The 15,437-nt window shown below is 30.4% G+C and overlaps 2 protein-coding genes across 3 annotated transcripts; one reads left to right on the top strand and one right to left on the bottom strand.

Annotated features, from left to right (window-relative positions):
• The first annotated feature begins 2,235 nt into the window (after positions 1–2,235).
• Positions 2,236–10,002, top strand: LOC124536991 (PI-PLC X domain-containing protein 3). Of its 2 annotated transcripts, none has more exons than XM_047113690.1 (7): positions 2,236–2,490; positions 6,670–6,780; positions 7,122–7,284; positions 7,551–7,680; positions 8,173–8,331; positions 8,794–8,990; positions 9,561–10,002. In XM_047113690.1, exons 1-7 carry the CDS (start codon positions 2,463–2,465, stop codon positions 9,787–9,789), a joined length of 1,017 nt encoding a protein of 338 aa, XP_046969646.1. In that variant the 5' UTR covers positions 2,236–2,462; the 3' UTR covers positions 9,790–10,002. The 2 variants fall into 2 exon arrangements, with proteins under 2 accessions (XP_046969646.1, XP_046969647.1); XM_047113691.1 differs by lacking the exon at positions 2,236–2,490 and adding an exon at positions 6,300–6,592.
• A 49-nt stretch (positions 10,003–10,051) lies between these two features.
• Positions 10,052–14,964, bottom strand: LOC124536990. Its single transcript, XM_047113689.1, has 7 exons — positions 14,817–14,964; positions 14,626–14,749; positions 14,428–14,543; positions 14,087–14,189; positions 12,945–13,105; positions 12,399–12,559; positions 10,052–11,846 (listed from the first exon to the last, which is right to left on the bottom strand). The coding sequence occupies exons 1-7, from the start codon at positions 14,898–14,900 to the stop codon at positions 10,052–10,054; spliced, it is 2,544 nt and encodes an 847-aa protein (XP_046969645.1). The 5' UTR covers positions 14,901–14,964.
• Positions 14,965–15,437: the final 473 nt, after the last annotated feature.

Raw genomic sequence — 15,437 nt, 5'->3', positions numbered from 1 at the left:
GGATTGATTGAGAACAAAATGAGTCCTGTGTTATTCTTATCCAAGAAGTATTTATTACATATAGATTGATGAAAATGTTGCTAGCCTGAAAAATTACATCTTGGAGCGAAAAACTTTCTTTTAAAAAAAAATAAAAGTTTTTATAGTAGTTAAGTAAGTTTTTGTATAACTTTGCAAACATTACTTGTTATCACGTAGTTTTACATATACTATTTTAAATTATCGTGTTTGATATCAAAATAACAGTCTTTTATTTATAATTCATCTACTACGTCAATAAAAACAGTAATCGACTCATCGCTTATAAACCGCAGTTTCCCAGAAATTAATCATACATTTTCCTTGTTGGTTTTCATCCGATATGGGCCACTACGAGTTTTCTTACCGAGTAAATGATGTCAATGAAGATTGAAGATCATGTTACAAGAAAATCTTTAAACTTAGCAGTATCACAAAGACACACATGTCTTACAAATTAATAAGGTAATTAATAAATAATAAATATTAATCTTTATTTCGAATACAAATGCATGAAAAATCAAACATAATAAAAAACGCACAGATGCTAGTTATACAGACTGTACTATTACTATATACTAGAAACCTTTTTGTAATTCACTATTAAAAAGCTTTTGAAAACGATAATTATTATGTAACAGCATAAAATATGATGCGGCTGTTTAAGTATTAATCCCACAAAATAAAGCGTGAAAATGATACCGTTTAATTTACAAATAAGTACCTATATTTATTCCGTTAACGCGGTTTATAGTTTCAGGCCTTGCTCTCGATCGTAATTCTTTGCATTAAGGTCAAATGCGAATCTGCAAGTAACCAAAATTGCCTGACTTAATATATTACAATGTGGAACATCATTTCCTGCCGCTAAAGTGACTTAGCTTTTGTGATTTTTATGGTTCCGTACCTCTAAAGGAAACGATCATTTCTTTGTCCATTTGTCTACCAAGATATTTTTTCTCAGGAACGCATCTTATAAAGCTGCAATTAATGCCAAATACTGAGATCTTCGTTAGTTTGACGCTTTAAAAAATTAAACCTTTAAGTACATGCAATTAAAAGATGTGGCTGTTAATGTCATGTTTCCATACATTCGCAAAATAAATCATAACCTATAGTACACTTGACCGTTGACCTAGAATCATGAAATTGGACAAGAAGTAATATCTTGTAGCAAAAGTATAGGAAAAAATCCGAAACCGTAACTTACAACAGTGTCTGTATATCTGCCTGTTGGTACAACACCCGCGTTTTGCGAGTAGTACAAATCGTACATGAGCATTTTTTTTTAAATTTATAATCACCCATAGAATTTCATTGATATTATGCATAACATACATTATATTACAAATTCACTATAGAATAACCCCTCAAAGGAGGTTTTTGAACTTTTACTCTTACTTTATATTATGATTTTTTTTTTATTACTTTCCAAAAAAATACACCATTTAATTAATAAAATAAACTCTTTAGTTTGTTTTAAACATTAATGATTGTTTTATTTGAATCAGTTTGTTTTTATAATTTATTCCCGTTGATAAACAATATGTTACTATTCGGCCTATAAACTACAATATATGTATATGCACGTATATGTAAAAAAAAAACACGTAAATTCATTTTGCACGAAGTATGATCAACTTTGAATCTACAATATTAAATAATTAGATTTTACCGTTGTAGCGATAGGTAGCATTTGAAACCTCTTTTTGTCGAATCAAAAGATTGCCGCGGTAAGACTACGCGTTGCGAGTTAGGTTTCCGGGTCGTATTTTTATCGTTATCCAATATTGTTGACAACACCTTTAATACTTTAAAAAGCTAAAATATACATTACTTATTTGATTTCTTTCCTTTTCCTACAAATCAACTGAACATATCTGGTTCCTAGTTATAAACCGGCATGATAAATTAACGAAAATACAAATAAAAAAACGAAAACCCGTGTAATCAAGCATTACCGTTACTACTAGAGGTTACTTTAATGAACAGCATTTGTAGGTAGTACACGGAATATAGTGATTTTTGATAACAATTCTTAATGTGTACTTTATAATCGTTTTTGTGATGCATTAACGTGCCTATTAATAAAATGTCGTATCACTGCACAAAAACAACAAGGTTAAGAGCAGAACTGAATAAAATGTCAGAAAAAAACGAAGTCTAATCCTTTCACCCATCGGCTATGACATGCATCAGTTGATTCAAAGTCCCGAAACAAAGCTATCGCGATTATACCAATAACACATTTGTTACTTTTTGCATTTATTAGTATCAAGATTGTTTGTATCGCATCGCATGCTAAGTTCATTCTTAGTTACGAGTACGTCTCGGGCAACTCGTATTTACTAACATGAAATATTAAATTATAACTTACAAGATAACCGTTAACTGTCTAGTGACACAAGTGACATAGTAATTACAGTTTGCTGTGATCTATTGAGATGTTCCTCGGATTCTATCTGGTTTTAGGTAGGTATCCTTTTTTGTCTTTATCGATGTCATGAATAATTTAGGATTGACAACGGATTTTTTCACAGATAAATTTGCGTATTTTATAAACGAGTTTATTTTCAAGTTTATACACGTTTATGTGTGTACAGATAACAAAAAAAATATATTAATTTTACATATAAAAGTTAACATTTAAAATTAGCGATGGATTCGGAAATCAAATAATTAATACGTATTTATTATACAGTGTGCCTACAACAAAATTGTAAATAGTGATAATTATTACCGTCAGTAATGCAAACGATATTATCGTTTATATAATATAAAATTACTATGTTTAATTTAATGTCACGTACGTAGGTACCAAGTTATTTAGATAATGTATTTGACTTTATATAACTAGTTACTGGTTCAATTATTACACACATTTTTCTTTTAACATATATTCTTAATCTTTTTACATAAAATTTAAACTGAATATATAAGTCTAAAAAATTTAAGCCATGACTGGGATGTCACTGGCCCTTAAGAAATAGGGTCTCCCAGTTTTAGGAGTATATGGCCTCTTTGACGTATGTATCATAATATAAAAAATATTTGTACTTAATGTAAGTTAAATAGCTGAACAGATATATGAAATAATGATGGTTTATCATTGATATCATTACTCCTAAGAACTTACAAAAAGCTATTTTATTCTGTTGTAATTTATGAAGAAATTTACCAATAAATAGGTATGTTCAGTATTTTATTCAATATAAAAGCATTAGGTACACTAGCTTATTGATTGTCCAAATAAACAAACCCATGGTTTGGAAAAGAAAATGACGTGGAAGATGTTATAAATCGTAGTAAGGTATTTGTATATGTGTATAGGTATGTATATCAAATTTGTAGTAACACTTGGCACTTCTTGATAGAAACATTTACTTTATAATAACTAATGATTATGACAAGTTCAGACATTAAACAAAAACAAATGACATTCAATAATTCCGCAAGGAAACTTATATACCTGATGAGATATTTCATGCAAGCTGTAAATTTGATCTTTTAAATAAATGCCTATACTATTTTAACTTAATAAATAAAATTTTAACGTATTTTATTTATTTTTTGATTTTAAGTGAAGCTGATGTAGACTAACATTTTTTTCTTAATATGGATAGATTAAGCGTGCCGTTTATATGAATCAGGAACTACTTCAGGGACAATTTCAAAAGAAACTTTCGAATAAAGCAAAAATAGACTTTCGAAAATGCGGCTTTAATACGTCATGCGGCATAAACTACAAGGTACCACCCTCCTCGAAAGAGCTGTAATCGACCTCAGTAAAAAAGCTTTGCAAAAGAGCTATTCGTATGCTATGTCGTACATCATATGACATCACATCACATACACAAAATTTGATTAAAGACAGAAAGAAATTCTGCCCCAAATCGCACCCTAACTATAAGCCGTTTAGGAGTTCCGTCAATACATAGTATAAAACAAAGTCGCTTTCTCTGTCCCTATATCTTTAAAACTACGCAACGGATTTTGATGCGGTTGATGGAAAGTTTTACCTTCTTACCCGATAACTTTTAAAAACGCTGTTTTGACTGTCTTTCTTTCCATAAGAAAGAACACAGATTTGCATGTTTCTAGTTGAAAAAATTACGAACTGCATTTCATTAACTATAAGCTTCGTCCTCTTTTTAACCCGTTTAGCTTAAAATTTTGAAATGCCCTTTCAGTACCTTTTTCCGTTTCATCAGGAATTTCTGTGTATAATCTCATTCTGTGAAATCACCGTCATAGGCTGTGCGTCATTTAATCAATAATTTGAAAGTTTGATTAAACAGATTTATATACAAGTCTTACCCAAACAATACATATAATGACAACAAACATATTTTAATTAATGTTGAACTTAACATGGTCGTAAAATAATTACGCCAATAAATAATAGACTTAATATAATTTAAATAATAGTAAGTAGGTTTTACAGAAATACTTTCTGGTCAACTAGATTCGTTTACAGTCAACTGCTTTTTATCTTATATCCAATTTATTGTATATATTCACTGTATAGGTGTCTCAAATTTGAATACTAGGGAATTTTAATAAAAGATCGTCGAAGAGTTTTGCACTCAACAGTAATCTAAATTTATTTTTAAAATTCAGGTAGTTTTTAAGTAGTATACGACCCGACCCGCTGGTCCGACGACATTCGCATGATCCCCGGTAGAAGCTGGATGAGGGACTCAGATAACCAAGCAACGTGGCGCGCTCTGGGGGAGGCCTATGTTCAGCAGTGGACAGCAGTGGACTGATAATGATGATGATGAAGTAAAAATTTAGGCCTTCTTTAAGCTATGGGTTCCAAAAGTAAAACGACCAGACCAACCTTACGTGTTTTCCGTAGTATGGTAGTTTCCATCTCTCAAATTCCGGATTCGGACTGAGAATTTTACGACAAAAACCCAACACATTTTTACTTTAATTGAAATACTAGAATTTGTGGCCGTATAGATAGATATAAGACCACAAATTCTAACACTAGATCAGCTTTTTATTACATAGCCATGGACATCAATAATCCTTTGTCAATTTAAAATTAGCATTGAAACAAAAAAAAAACACCTTATGGTCTCATTGAGGTATTAGTGGTGACTCTGTTAAAAAAAAGTAGGTATATGGCTTGGGTGTTATAAATCCTTTATAATATTTTGATAGATTTCCCGAAAATACTGGTCTAGTATTGAGAAACAAGGAGTGCGGTTCAAAAAGGGTCAATAAATCATAAAGGATATGAATCAAAATCGAAAGAATGTTATTTATACAGTAATAGATAAAATACAGTTAAAAATGATACATTTCGTATGATTTAGGTGTTATATGATAGTCACAAAAACTTATGTTGAATACAAAAAATAAGAAAACGAAAATGTACAATCCAGACAATAAAAAACAGCTTTGCTGTTTGCGACACCAAACTCTTTGTACATGTGTTTTCACATAACTGTGAACTGATCTCTTAAGATCAATTTTATATGCATTATTTTGTTAATTGAACGTTAAGCGAAGTGAGCCAAGATGGCCCACAGCGCGTGCATCTTAACCGATGATTGCGGTTTCGAAGTAAAACAGAATTTTCATAGGAGTGGGAATTTACAGGCTGTTGTTGTTGTATTACGGTGAATAATTTACGTGTGTCATATCATTTTATTCATTAGAGTAAACACTTAAAAATTAAAAATAACCGTTTCTGTGTAAAATATATACAAATTTAAAATATCAAAATAGAACAGTAATATCTTGTTTATCATGTTAGTACTTGTCTTGTATCATTAGAAAACGGATTAATAAAAAATAAATTAAACTTATTTTACTCATCTAATAAAATCAGTAATTATGTTATGATACTAAAATATTTATTTGATTGTTGAATTTAAAGCTATTTTCGAATTATTAATTTGCAGCGTATACGTTCAATCAGTCACTCAGTGCCATAGTGCCATATGGTAATAATTGTTTAAAAAATGGATAATATATTAAAATGTATATAAAAAGTATGTAAGAAAATCAAATATCTTTGGCAATACGACGAATTTTAATGTAATCCGCAACATTTACGTATAAAATAATTTAGTCCTTCTGGCAGCCCTGGTCACTGTCAAACTTCAAACTGAAATCACAATTTCACAAATGCCACATGCCAGTTGTCATTTACAACTACTAGATTAATAATTGACTCAAACAAATCTCACCGAAACAAATATCATGAAATTGATGAATATTCATCAAAGCTGTGACTGTCAGCAAAATATAGAAATAACAATGCAAATAAAAAGTTCATTTTTAAGCAAAATAATATTTCCATATTCTATCCTTACCGCTAGTAGCTACTATAAAAAAAAAATTTCAATCCATTTAAAAGGCGGGAAAACCTATAATGCTAATGATAAACAAAGGACCCTGGGCAGCTTCACAAGCCGAAGGGCATTAGTTATTTTAACTCGATGACGTTACACACACTCAGTTAATGACATATTTGTGCTATTGGATGGTAGAAAATTGTATATCTTACTTTGTGTTTGTTGATAGTTTGGTAACCTTAGAATCGTAACGTGTGAAGGTATATTATTAAATTAAAAAGTTAATCTAATGATGATTTATGAGTGATAACATTATGTATTTAATTTGTTTTTTCAGTTATTAATATGAGTGAAAATGGTTTCTCCCAAAATATTGATCTTCAGCACTGGATGAGAGATCTACCTGAACAAATTAGAAACATTCCATTTATTTACCTCGCTATTCCGGGTATGTCTAACTATCTTGCAATTATTGTAAATAATATTAATTTATTCACATAACAAATATATTGTTGTCTTTGTTCATATTCAATAAGTTCACCCATCATTTTTTCCATGAAGTTGAAGTTTAATATAATTGCGGTTGGCATTTTCGTGAAGGTTTCTGGTGAAACATTATCAATGTGCAATACAAACTGTGTCAATCGAAAAATATCAGATATATGCTTGTCTTATAGTCATTTAATATTTTTGCATTTTATTCAATTACACAATTGTTTATAGATCATTGGAGTGGACATGTAACAATTTTACTTGTAAATAATAATACATTGCCATTTTAATCTTCAGGAAGTCATGACTCAATGACATATAACATCACAAGGTCGAGTGGCCTAGCCCCTGATGCTGAGCCAATACTGAAAAGGCTGTATCCCTTCTTTCATGGGACAATATTAAGGTGGACTATTACACAAGCAGTTGATGCTTTACAGCAACTTCTTATTGGTATAAGGTGCTTAAATTTTAATTGAATTTATGTAAATTCATTAAGTATCATACATATTTTTGTATTTACTGCCATCATAAATTTTATTAATTTTAACTTTGTTATATTCTGTACACAAGTGTATCTGTAATTATTATAACTACTAATAATACATTTTGGATTTTTATGTCAACTGTGAATAGAAAGAAGTTGATTTGCTGCAAAGTTTGTATTATCAGAAAAGATAAAATTATAATATAGATACTTATATAATATAATAATTTATGTTACAGGTACTTCGACCTCAGATTGGCAACTAAAAATGGTTCAGATGATTTCTACTTTACCCACGGAGTATATGCAGGAGAAATATATCAGCCTCTCAAACAAATAAAAGATTTTATTTATGAACACCCATATGAAGTAAGTTAAAAAATTTGAAATATTTATTCAATGAGTAAAATCAATTATGTCATCATTATGGGACAGGATTTTATATCAATTTAGAGATAAAGCGAAATAAGTTTCATGTAATTTTTTCATTATTGCTTTTATTTATTTATATTATATAATTTAATTGAGATCCAAAGAGTTCTGGCTGAATTGTTTTGTTTTATTGCATCTGTAGGCAGATGAGCAAATGCTAACCATTCCTTACATAACCAATATACCATCATTGTCTCTGTGCATATAGTAATACTGCCAAAAAGTGTGGATTGAGATCAACACTACTATATAAAGTAGTAGTACTTCTAGACAGGATATGTTATATAGATATGTAATTGTATTTAAATAAAATAACTTTATCATTTAAATTTTGGAAAAGAGTACTTGATGTTACACAGATAATGTTGTACAAATGTTTATTAGAATTATATAAAGTAGATTTTTAATAAATACTTTTTTTTATTCCAGGTGGTAATATTAGATTTTCAGCATTTCTATGGGTTCACTCCAGATGACCATCAAAGGCTAATGAGATATATACTCAATTTATTTGGGCCCCAACTTGTACCAAGGCAACCAGATTTGAATGGTATTACCCTTAATTCTCTTCACAGGTTACGCCAGCAGGTATTACAAATTAATTCTAACTAATATTCTTATTACAAAATGATATAATATGTATCCATGAAGATACATTAAAGCCTCATATCATTTAAAGTATGAGCAATAGAGCATGCCTAAATATAAAACACCAGTAATAAGAAAAATATTAACCTGTTATAGACTTCTGCTACTTTTCCCAAAATTCCAAAAGATTACAGAAAAGTAATGGGTTAAAAAAATTAAAATATAAAGAGTATCATATTAAAAAATTCGAATTACATGATTCAATTTGACTTTTTTGAATACATTTTTCTTTTAAGATTTAGATATGCCTTATAGCCTTATAAAGTCTTGCCTCATGCTTTAAAACACATTAGTAATGTGGAAGATCAACTCAAAATCAGTTTATTTTATTTTACTTGAACAATGAATTGGTAGTAAATTTGTTATAGGTCTATTAAAATCAATCAAAAAAATAATCTTCAGGTAATAGTGATTTACCGGCATCAATCTGTGTATGCTACAAGTGAATTTTGGCAGCCTCAAATGATGCCCTCACCGTGGCCCCAACAGGACAATATCACTGGTCTGCTAAATTTTCTGAAACATGTTAAACGACACCCTGGCATGGGCTTTGTGCATCAAGCAGTTCTAACACCCACGCCAGGATTTATTCTCTTCAGGTACACAAAAATGAATATTTGTAATAGTAATAAAACAAAGTTTTTTTTAAATATTTAATTATATTTCGCCATATTGATTTATTATAAATTATTTAAAAACACCTTGACTTATGCAATTCAGTTGGAAATTACATAATCTATATATTTCCATATCAAAATTCTTTTTTTTTTTTTTTTGATGTTTGAATACTATAATATTTAAAAAACTATTAAAATTATATCTTCAAAAATTTAGGTTATAAAAGCCTGACATGTAGTGCAGCAGGAGTATTAAATGCGAAAAAAAACAAAAGCGTATGACGTCATATTATTCGCGTTACTGTCACCAAATTTATAATTATATTAAAACCATACACCAATATTATTAACCGCTAATGAATGTACTGTATGAGAAAGAGTCAAAAGGGTTTGAGAGAAATGTGTCTAAGTGAAAGAAAAAGAAAATTATATAAATGGAAGCAAAAAATTAATTACAAGTATTTTACATAAATACAGAGTTCCGTTAACTTTATTAGAATATTAGATTCTCTTTGTTTAAAAATAAAACAAAATTTCATACTATTATTTCAGATGGGTGTCCAACTTACGAGAAAAATGCGCTAAACCAGTCAAAAACGAGATCTACCCCAAATTGTCAGAATTTTCACCAGGCAGACCAATAGAAAGGGATGGTCCAACGCGCGTTAACGTTATCATAGCTGACTTTGTCGAAATGGATAACGCCATTTTCTCCAAAACGGTTATAAAACTTAATTTTAAATTGTTAAACACAGAATCCATATCACATAGCTACGGGTAAGATCAAAGGGATATATTGTTTAAGCTTTAAACTACTTTATAAGGTAACTTAAGGAATTATCATTTGTACCTGCATTTTTTTTATTTTTACATGTTTTGCTAAAGGCTTAACTGCAACATTTTTTTATTATTTTATACAATCTTTTTTATTGTACAGTAAAATAGTATACATTGTTGTAAGGGATCAAGTTTATGAAATAAAGTATTAATTCTTTTTTTGTTTAAGTTTTGTTCAAATAGTCACAAGTTATATTTCGAATTTATTATAATGTTGAGTGCCCAAACACGTTATTATAAAATTCGTCCAATTTTAACCTCTCGCATAAATCCTTTAAAGACCAATTCTTTCTTCTGAAATTTGGATTATTATTATCTAATACTGAAAATAATTTGTCTGATAGTTCATCAGATATCTCAATGATTTTGCAGATTTTGTCCAGCCGCGCCAAATCTTCTAAAGATGCTGTCAAGTCCGTTATTTTAAGAACTTGTGACTTTCTCTCTTTGATTTGAAATGAGTTCTCAGAATCAGTTCCACTCACACTGTCTAATTTGTCATAAATATCTGAGATATTTAATCTATCAGCATTGCTTACGCTGGTGTTGGTGTTAATAGTCGGTAAACTTGTAAATTCATTACCAATTAAAATTGTTTCTGAAGATAATGACTGCACTATACCTTCAAGAATTTTCTTTTGTAAATGCTTTTTCATGTTTAATATTTTATGATTTTCAGGCTCATTGTTCATTTTATCCCTTTTTTGTTCATTTATCTCAATCAAAGAGCTTTTATTCGATTCCAAAGCTTCATCAAGTCCAATACCTTTTGAATTATTGTTATCATTTTCTGATCTTTTATCTTCATCTCGTATTTCATTACATTGATTGTCACTATTATCTTTTGTATTTAAAATTTTCATGTTTGATAATGGTGTTTCACTACATTTGATATTCGTAACATATTCAACTATCTGAATATTTTTATATTTGGCTTCATTGTCTCTAGTTGTTAGTTTCTGAAACTCTAAATCATTGTAGGTTACATCAGAGTTCTTTTCCATGACCTCATTTACAGTAAGGTTATTGTTAAAAAAAATTTCTTCTGGTTTATTTTTGTGCTTATTTGCATTATCATTTACCAACTTGGATTCAATTAACTCAAAATCAAATTTATTCAAAGATGCACCAGAATGGCTGTGCTCGTTTTTAGTCTCTGGAAAATGTTCACAAAATTTCTTGTCACAGGGCACATGGTCACCGCTCATTGGATTACTTTTGAAAGTCCTATTACAACTGATATTTTTAGCGCTTTTTTCTATTGCATCCTCTAAAAAGTTTACTTCATATTTTTGTCGTATTGAGTTATTCAAAATGTCATTAGTTTTAGCAAACTCTGCTTCATCCTTATCAGGTTCGCTCTCATTAGAAATGCGTAATAATTCATCAGGCCGCGTGATTCTTACACAACTGTGGCAAAATTTATGGTATTGTTTTTCCCTTAGCTTTGACTGTCTGTCTTGGACATCATCATTCCATATCTCAAAAATCTCATTTTTGTGTTCATCTTGAGCTGTACCCGAGTGGGTGCACTCGTAAATTCGACAAGCTTGTGTAGTTAACTGTTTCCTTCTAAAGTTATTATCTTGGGACATACTTAATAGTAAATTGGATTTATTTTCTAATTTATATGGAGGCATGATAAATATTTGTTCATCCAGAAACGGTAAATTGGGTTCTATAAATAATCTGTTTGTTATGAATTGATTATTTCTTATATCAAGCAGATGTTGACATTTGAAACATTTTTCCGAATACATTATGGAATCAACGACGCGGCAAGCGTAAGAATATTCATTTTCATACCAACAAATTAGCTTAAAGAAGTTCGGTGTTAATTGTAAACTTGAATTTGTATCAAGAATGCACGAATTTTTATCGCCTAAGAAGTCAGAGGATACTACTTCCTCGCTCGAAGTATTCATTATATTTTTCATAGTTGATTGACTTTTATCTTCTATACACTTGACTATATCTTCAATTGTCGTGCTTGTATTTAATCTGATAATAAAACATTAGTAACTAGGACATTTAAATCGATTACAATGAAGGACGCTTGGCCTAGGTCTATGGGCGTCAGTAAACTGGGACTATATATAACAATGTGAGATCAATATAGTTACTGGCACTGGGGACATCTTAGTGCCTAAATTTATTGCCGCATTCACAATAATAAACTTCCTTTCTGAGTCAGTTTACTTATTTTAAATAAAGAGGAAAGAGTATACTTTATATACAGGGCCGGATTTAGGGAAGGGCAACCGGGGCAACTGCCCTGGGCACATAAGTGAGGGCCACAAAAGTTTTCAGTGAGATTACAAATACCGAGATATAGTCAAATTATAATAATCTTACTACTTAATATTTTAAAAGTTACCGATACCAATCAAGATAGTTACTGATTCAAATTAATAAAAGCTAAAGTAATCCATTAATCCATGATATAATTATTAGGACCTATAAATCCGACTCTGTTTATATAATGCTATGCTAGAATTTTGCTGTCTGTTAAGCACAAAGGATATAAATGCAGAAATGAAACTACATACTTACCTTATTGTAACATCAAGCACAGAAACATTAACAATGGGCACTCTGAACGCTAATCCAGTCATTTTATTTTTGACCTGTGGTATAATTCTACCGAGAGCCTTACAAGCGCCGGTCGCAGCTGGAATAATGTTCTGAAGAATGCTTCTATGATCACGCCAATGCTATGTAACAAATGTATCGTTACTTAACTATTTGTATCCATAATTTTATATAGAATAAGTGAATATAAAAGAGATTTTTTGTCTTCTATGTGTTCCTTATGCGTTCATTCGATTGAGATAAAACTACGGTTGGTACGTCAGAGATTTCTGGACAAATAGATTCTAGACTACTAGAAAAATTTATGTGTATATGTTTGTCCTTCAGTATAAATGTTCCACGCTCACCCGCGCAAAGACAGAATGGGTAGCTAGTTATAAAAAAAAAGACATGTTACTGTATTTTGCGAGATCTTCCTTGAATACGGTTTAAAAAAATCTCTTGACAAAATTTGATGGAATTATTAGGTACCAGTTTAATTGCTACGATTTTTTGTTCAAAAATTACCTTTCCCCTTAAACAAAGACCGTCTAATGGCTTTAGAGATGGCGTCATTGCGTGTATGCTCGTTATAAAACCCTCGGAAATACCATAGTTGTCTTCTAACACCTTTACCAATGGCGCCAAACAGTACAGCGTGCTAGATGCACAAGATATCACTTTTTCTTCTGGAAATTTCAAGACTTACGTCATCTTAATTTTTAAAAGTAAATATAATCTGAACTACATTGTTGCCTAACTCCTATAGAAATGTATTAAGTTAACAGCCAATATTGCTTGCTTTAAACCAGGCTACTTGTCTTAATAATAATTTTTATTTAAACAAATTCAAAAAGGAGGAGGTTATCGTCTGTTTTTTTTTTTATTCTAGTAACAAAATAACAACAAAGAATCGTTCCATTTTCAAATTTCAAGATAAAAATAAAATCTCATATCTGAAGAAAAAAACATCATGACATTACTATTTATGTATTGTTGTTTCATGACCCTGTATCCGTTAACCCCTACCATAATCTTTAGTAATAAAATACTGATAAGTTGACAATTCAGAGGTTATGAACTCACAAAAAAAAACATTATGAGTTTTTAATTTATTAAATTACAATAGAATATTATCTCCGTGTTTATTTAAACTGGACCTATGTTAAAAACTTTATAGTTGTTTGTTAGTACTCAAGTATTACTAAGAACTAAGAAGATAGTACGGATTTTTTCTTCCACGAACTTGTTTTTCATATAACAACAACAACAGCAGCCTGTAAATTCCCACTGCTGGGCTAAAGGCCTCCTCTCCCTTTGAGGAGAGGTTTTGGAACATATTCCACCACGCTGTTCCAATGCGGGTTGGTGGAATACACATGTGCCAGAATTTCTATGAAATTTGTCACATGCAGGTTTCCTCACGATGTTTTCCTTCACCGCTAAGCACGAGATGAATTATAAAGACAAATTAAGCACAAGAATCAGCGGTGCTTGCCTCGGTTTGAACCCGCAATCATCGGTTAAGATGCACGCGTTCTAACTACTGGGCCATCTCGACTTTTCATATATACATGTATGATATTTCTTAACATAAAAAAGCATTTAAATCTTTAACTAGAAGATTACTAAAGAAAAAGCCTTCTAAATGTATAAAGTTAAACAATCACCCGTATTAATTTGTTCTTCATTAACGCCTAATATCATCATGGGAATATCAACACTAGGAGCTGTTACTATAACTCTCTTCACACTTCCACTAGCCAGGTGACCCTATAAATTCAAGTATTTATCCAATCAGATTGTGTATATTGTCAGATGTATAGAATTATGTCGAGTTTTATTTTGTAATTGGATAAATGTTCCGATACAAAAATATAAATAAGACGTATCTTGTCTATTCCCAACCGAATTCCATATTTACGTATTCTCAAAAACTGTCATACTCAAGTTAGTAGGGGTATATAATTCATAATTCACAAGGATTAAGATAAAATATTCAATGGAATACCGAAGCCTTTTCATGGTTCGTGAACATTCCAGAAGCTTCAACTACATATTCGACTCCTGCGGCCTGCCACGGTATATTCGACGGTAATTTCTCATGAAACACCTTAATTTTTTTATCTATCAAGAAAAAGCAACCAGAAAAATATTTCTTAACAGTATTTTAAAAACATTTAAATAAATCACCGTCAATTAAAGTTACCGTCTATGGTGATTTCATTTGTCGTAAACATTAAATTATTGGAAAACCTTCCATGAGTGGAATCGAATTTTATTAGATAACAAATATAGTTCGTATCGACCGCTGGATCATTTATTGCTGAGATCTGTAAAATGTATAATTGTAATTAAAACTGTATTGCTAAAGCACAACTTCCACTTTTAGGTGTGTACCTCTAAACCACTGCTTTCAAAACACTTTCTAAATATAATTCTACCTATACGACCAAAACCATTAATTCCTATATGGACCACCATTTCTAGTTCACAGCAAATTCTATCATTTATCTACAGGGAAATTTATAATAAACTCAATTTTGAAATACCCGCTAAACAAATTCCAGTCAAAGAATAATTGTCAATGTCACAGATAATACAAATCAAATTCAATTTCAAATAACCCAATGACATTATGGAACTTAATTATTGATTAATTTAAAAATGTTGCTCTCACAGATTGTACGTATTGTTTTGTTACGTATTGTTTTGTTTTATTTAAGTTAAAACATTGAGTGGTATTTTAATTAAATAAACATTTTCAAAATTGCGATTAAATAATGAACGAAATACACATAATCCCCGTACCAAACAAGTTTAAGAATTACAATATTAAGCTACAGCGTTGCAAATAGGAAGAAAGGATGACCATGATTGTTACGAATGCAAATAAAAAACATTACCTCATGCTAATTAATCTAGATCATTCATACTGAGACTTTGCCTGTACCTTTTTATTATACGCGGTCAGTCTAGGTACCGACACAAAACCCGCCATTTTCAGAAGTAGACATCGTT

Source organism: Vanessa cardui, chromosome 17 (assembly GCF_905220365.1).
Source record: "Vanessa cardui chromosome 17, ilVanCard2.1, whole genome shotgun sequence".
In the NCBI taxonomy this organism is placed as follows: domain Eukaryota; kingdom Metazoa; phylum Arthropoda; class Insecta; order Lepidoptera; family Nymphalidae; genus Vanessa; species Vanessa cardui.
Note: the sequence above shows the minus strand (reverse complement) of the source record. Positions and strands in the feature narration are given on the sequence as shown.

Coding starts and splice junctions, on each gene's coding strand:
- LOC124536991 (XM_047113690.1), top strand. CDS start 2,463: ATGTTCCTCGGATTCTATCTGGTTTTAG. Junction 7,285..7,550: donor CAACTTCTTATTGGTATAAG/GTGCTTAAATTT, acceptor TTTATGTTACAG/GTACTTCGACCTCAGATTGG. Junction 8,991..9,560: donor CCAGGATTTATTCTCTTCAG/GTACACAAAAAT, acceptor CTATTATTTCAG/ATGGGTGTCCAACTTACGAG.
- LOC124536990 (XM_047113689.1), bottom strand. CDS start 14,900: ATGGTGGTCCATATAGGAATTAATGGTTTTGGTCGTATAGGTAGAATT. Junction 14,750..14,816: donor TTGAAAGCAGTGGTTTAGAG/GTACACACCTAA, acceptor TACATTTTACAG/ATCTCAGCAATAAATGATCC. Junction 12,560..12,944: donor GTCTTTGTTTAAGGGGAAAG/GTAATTTTTGAA, acceptor TTTGTTACATAG/CATTGGCGTGATCATAGAAG.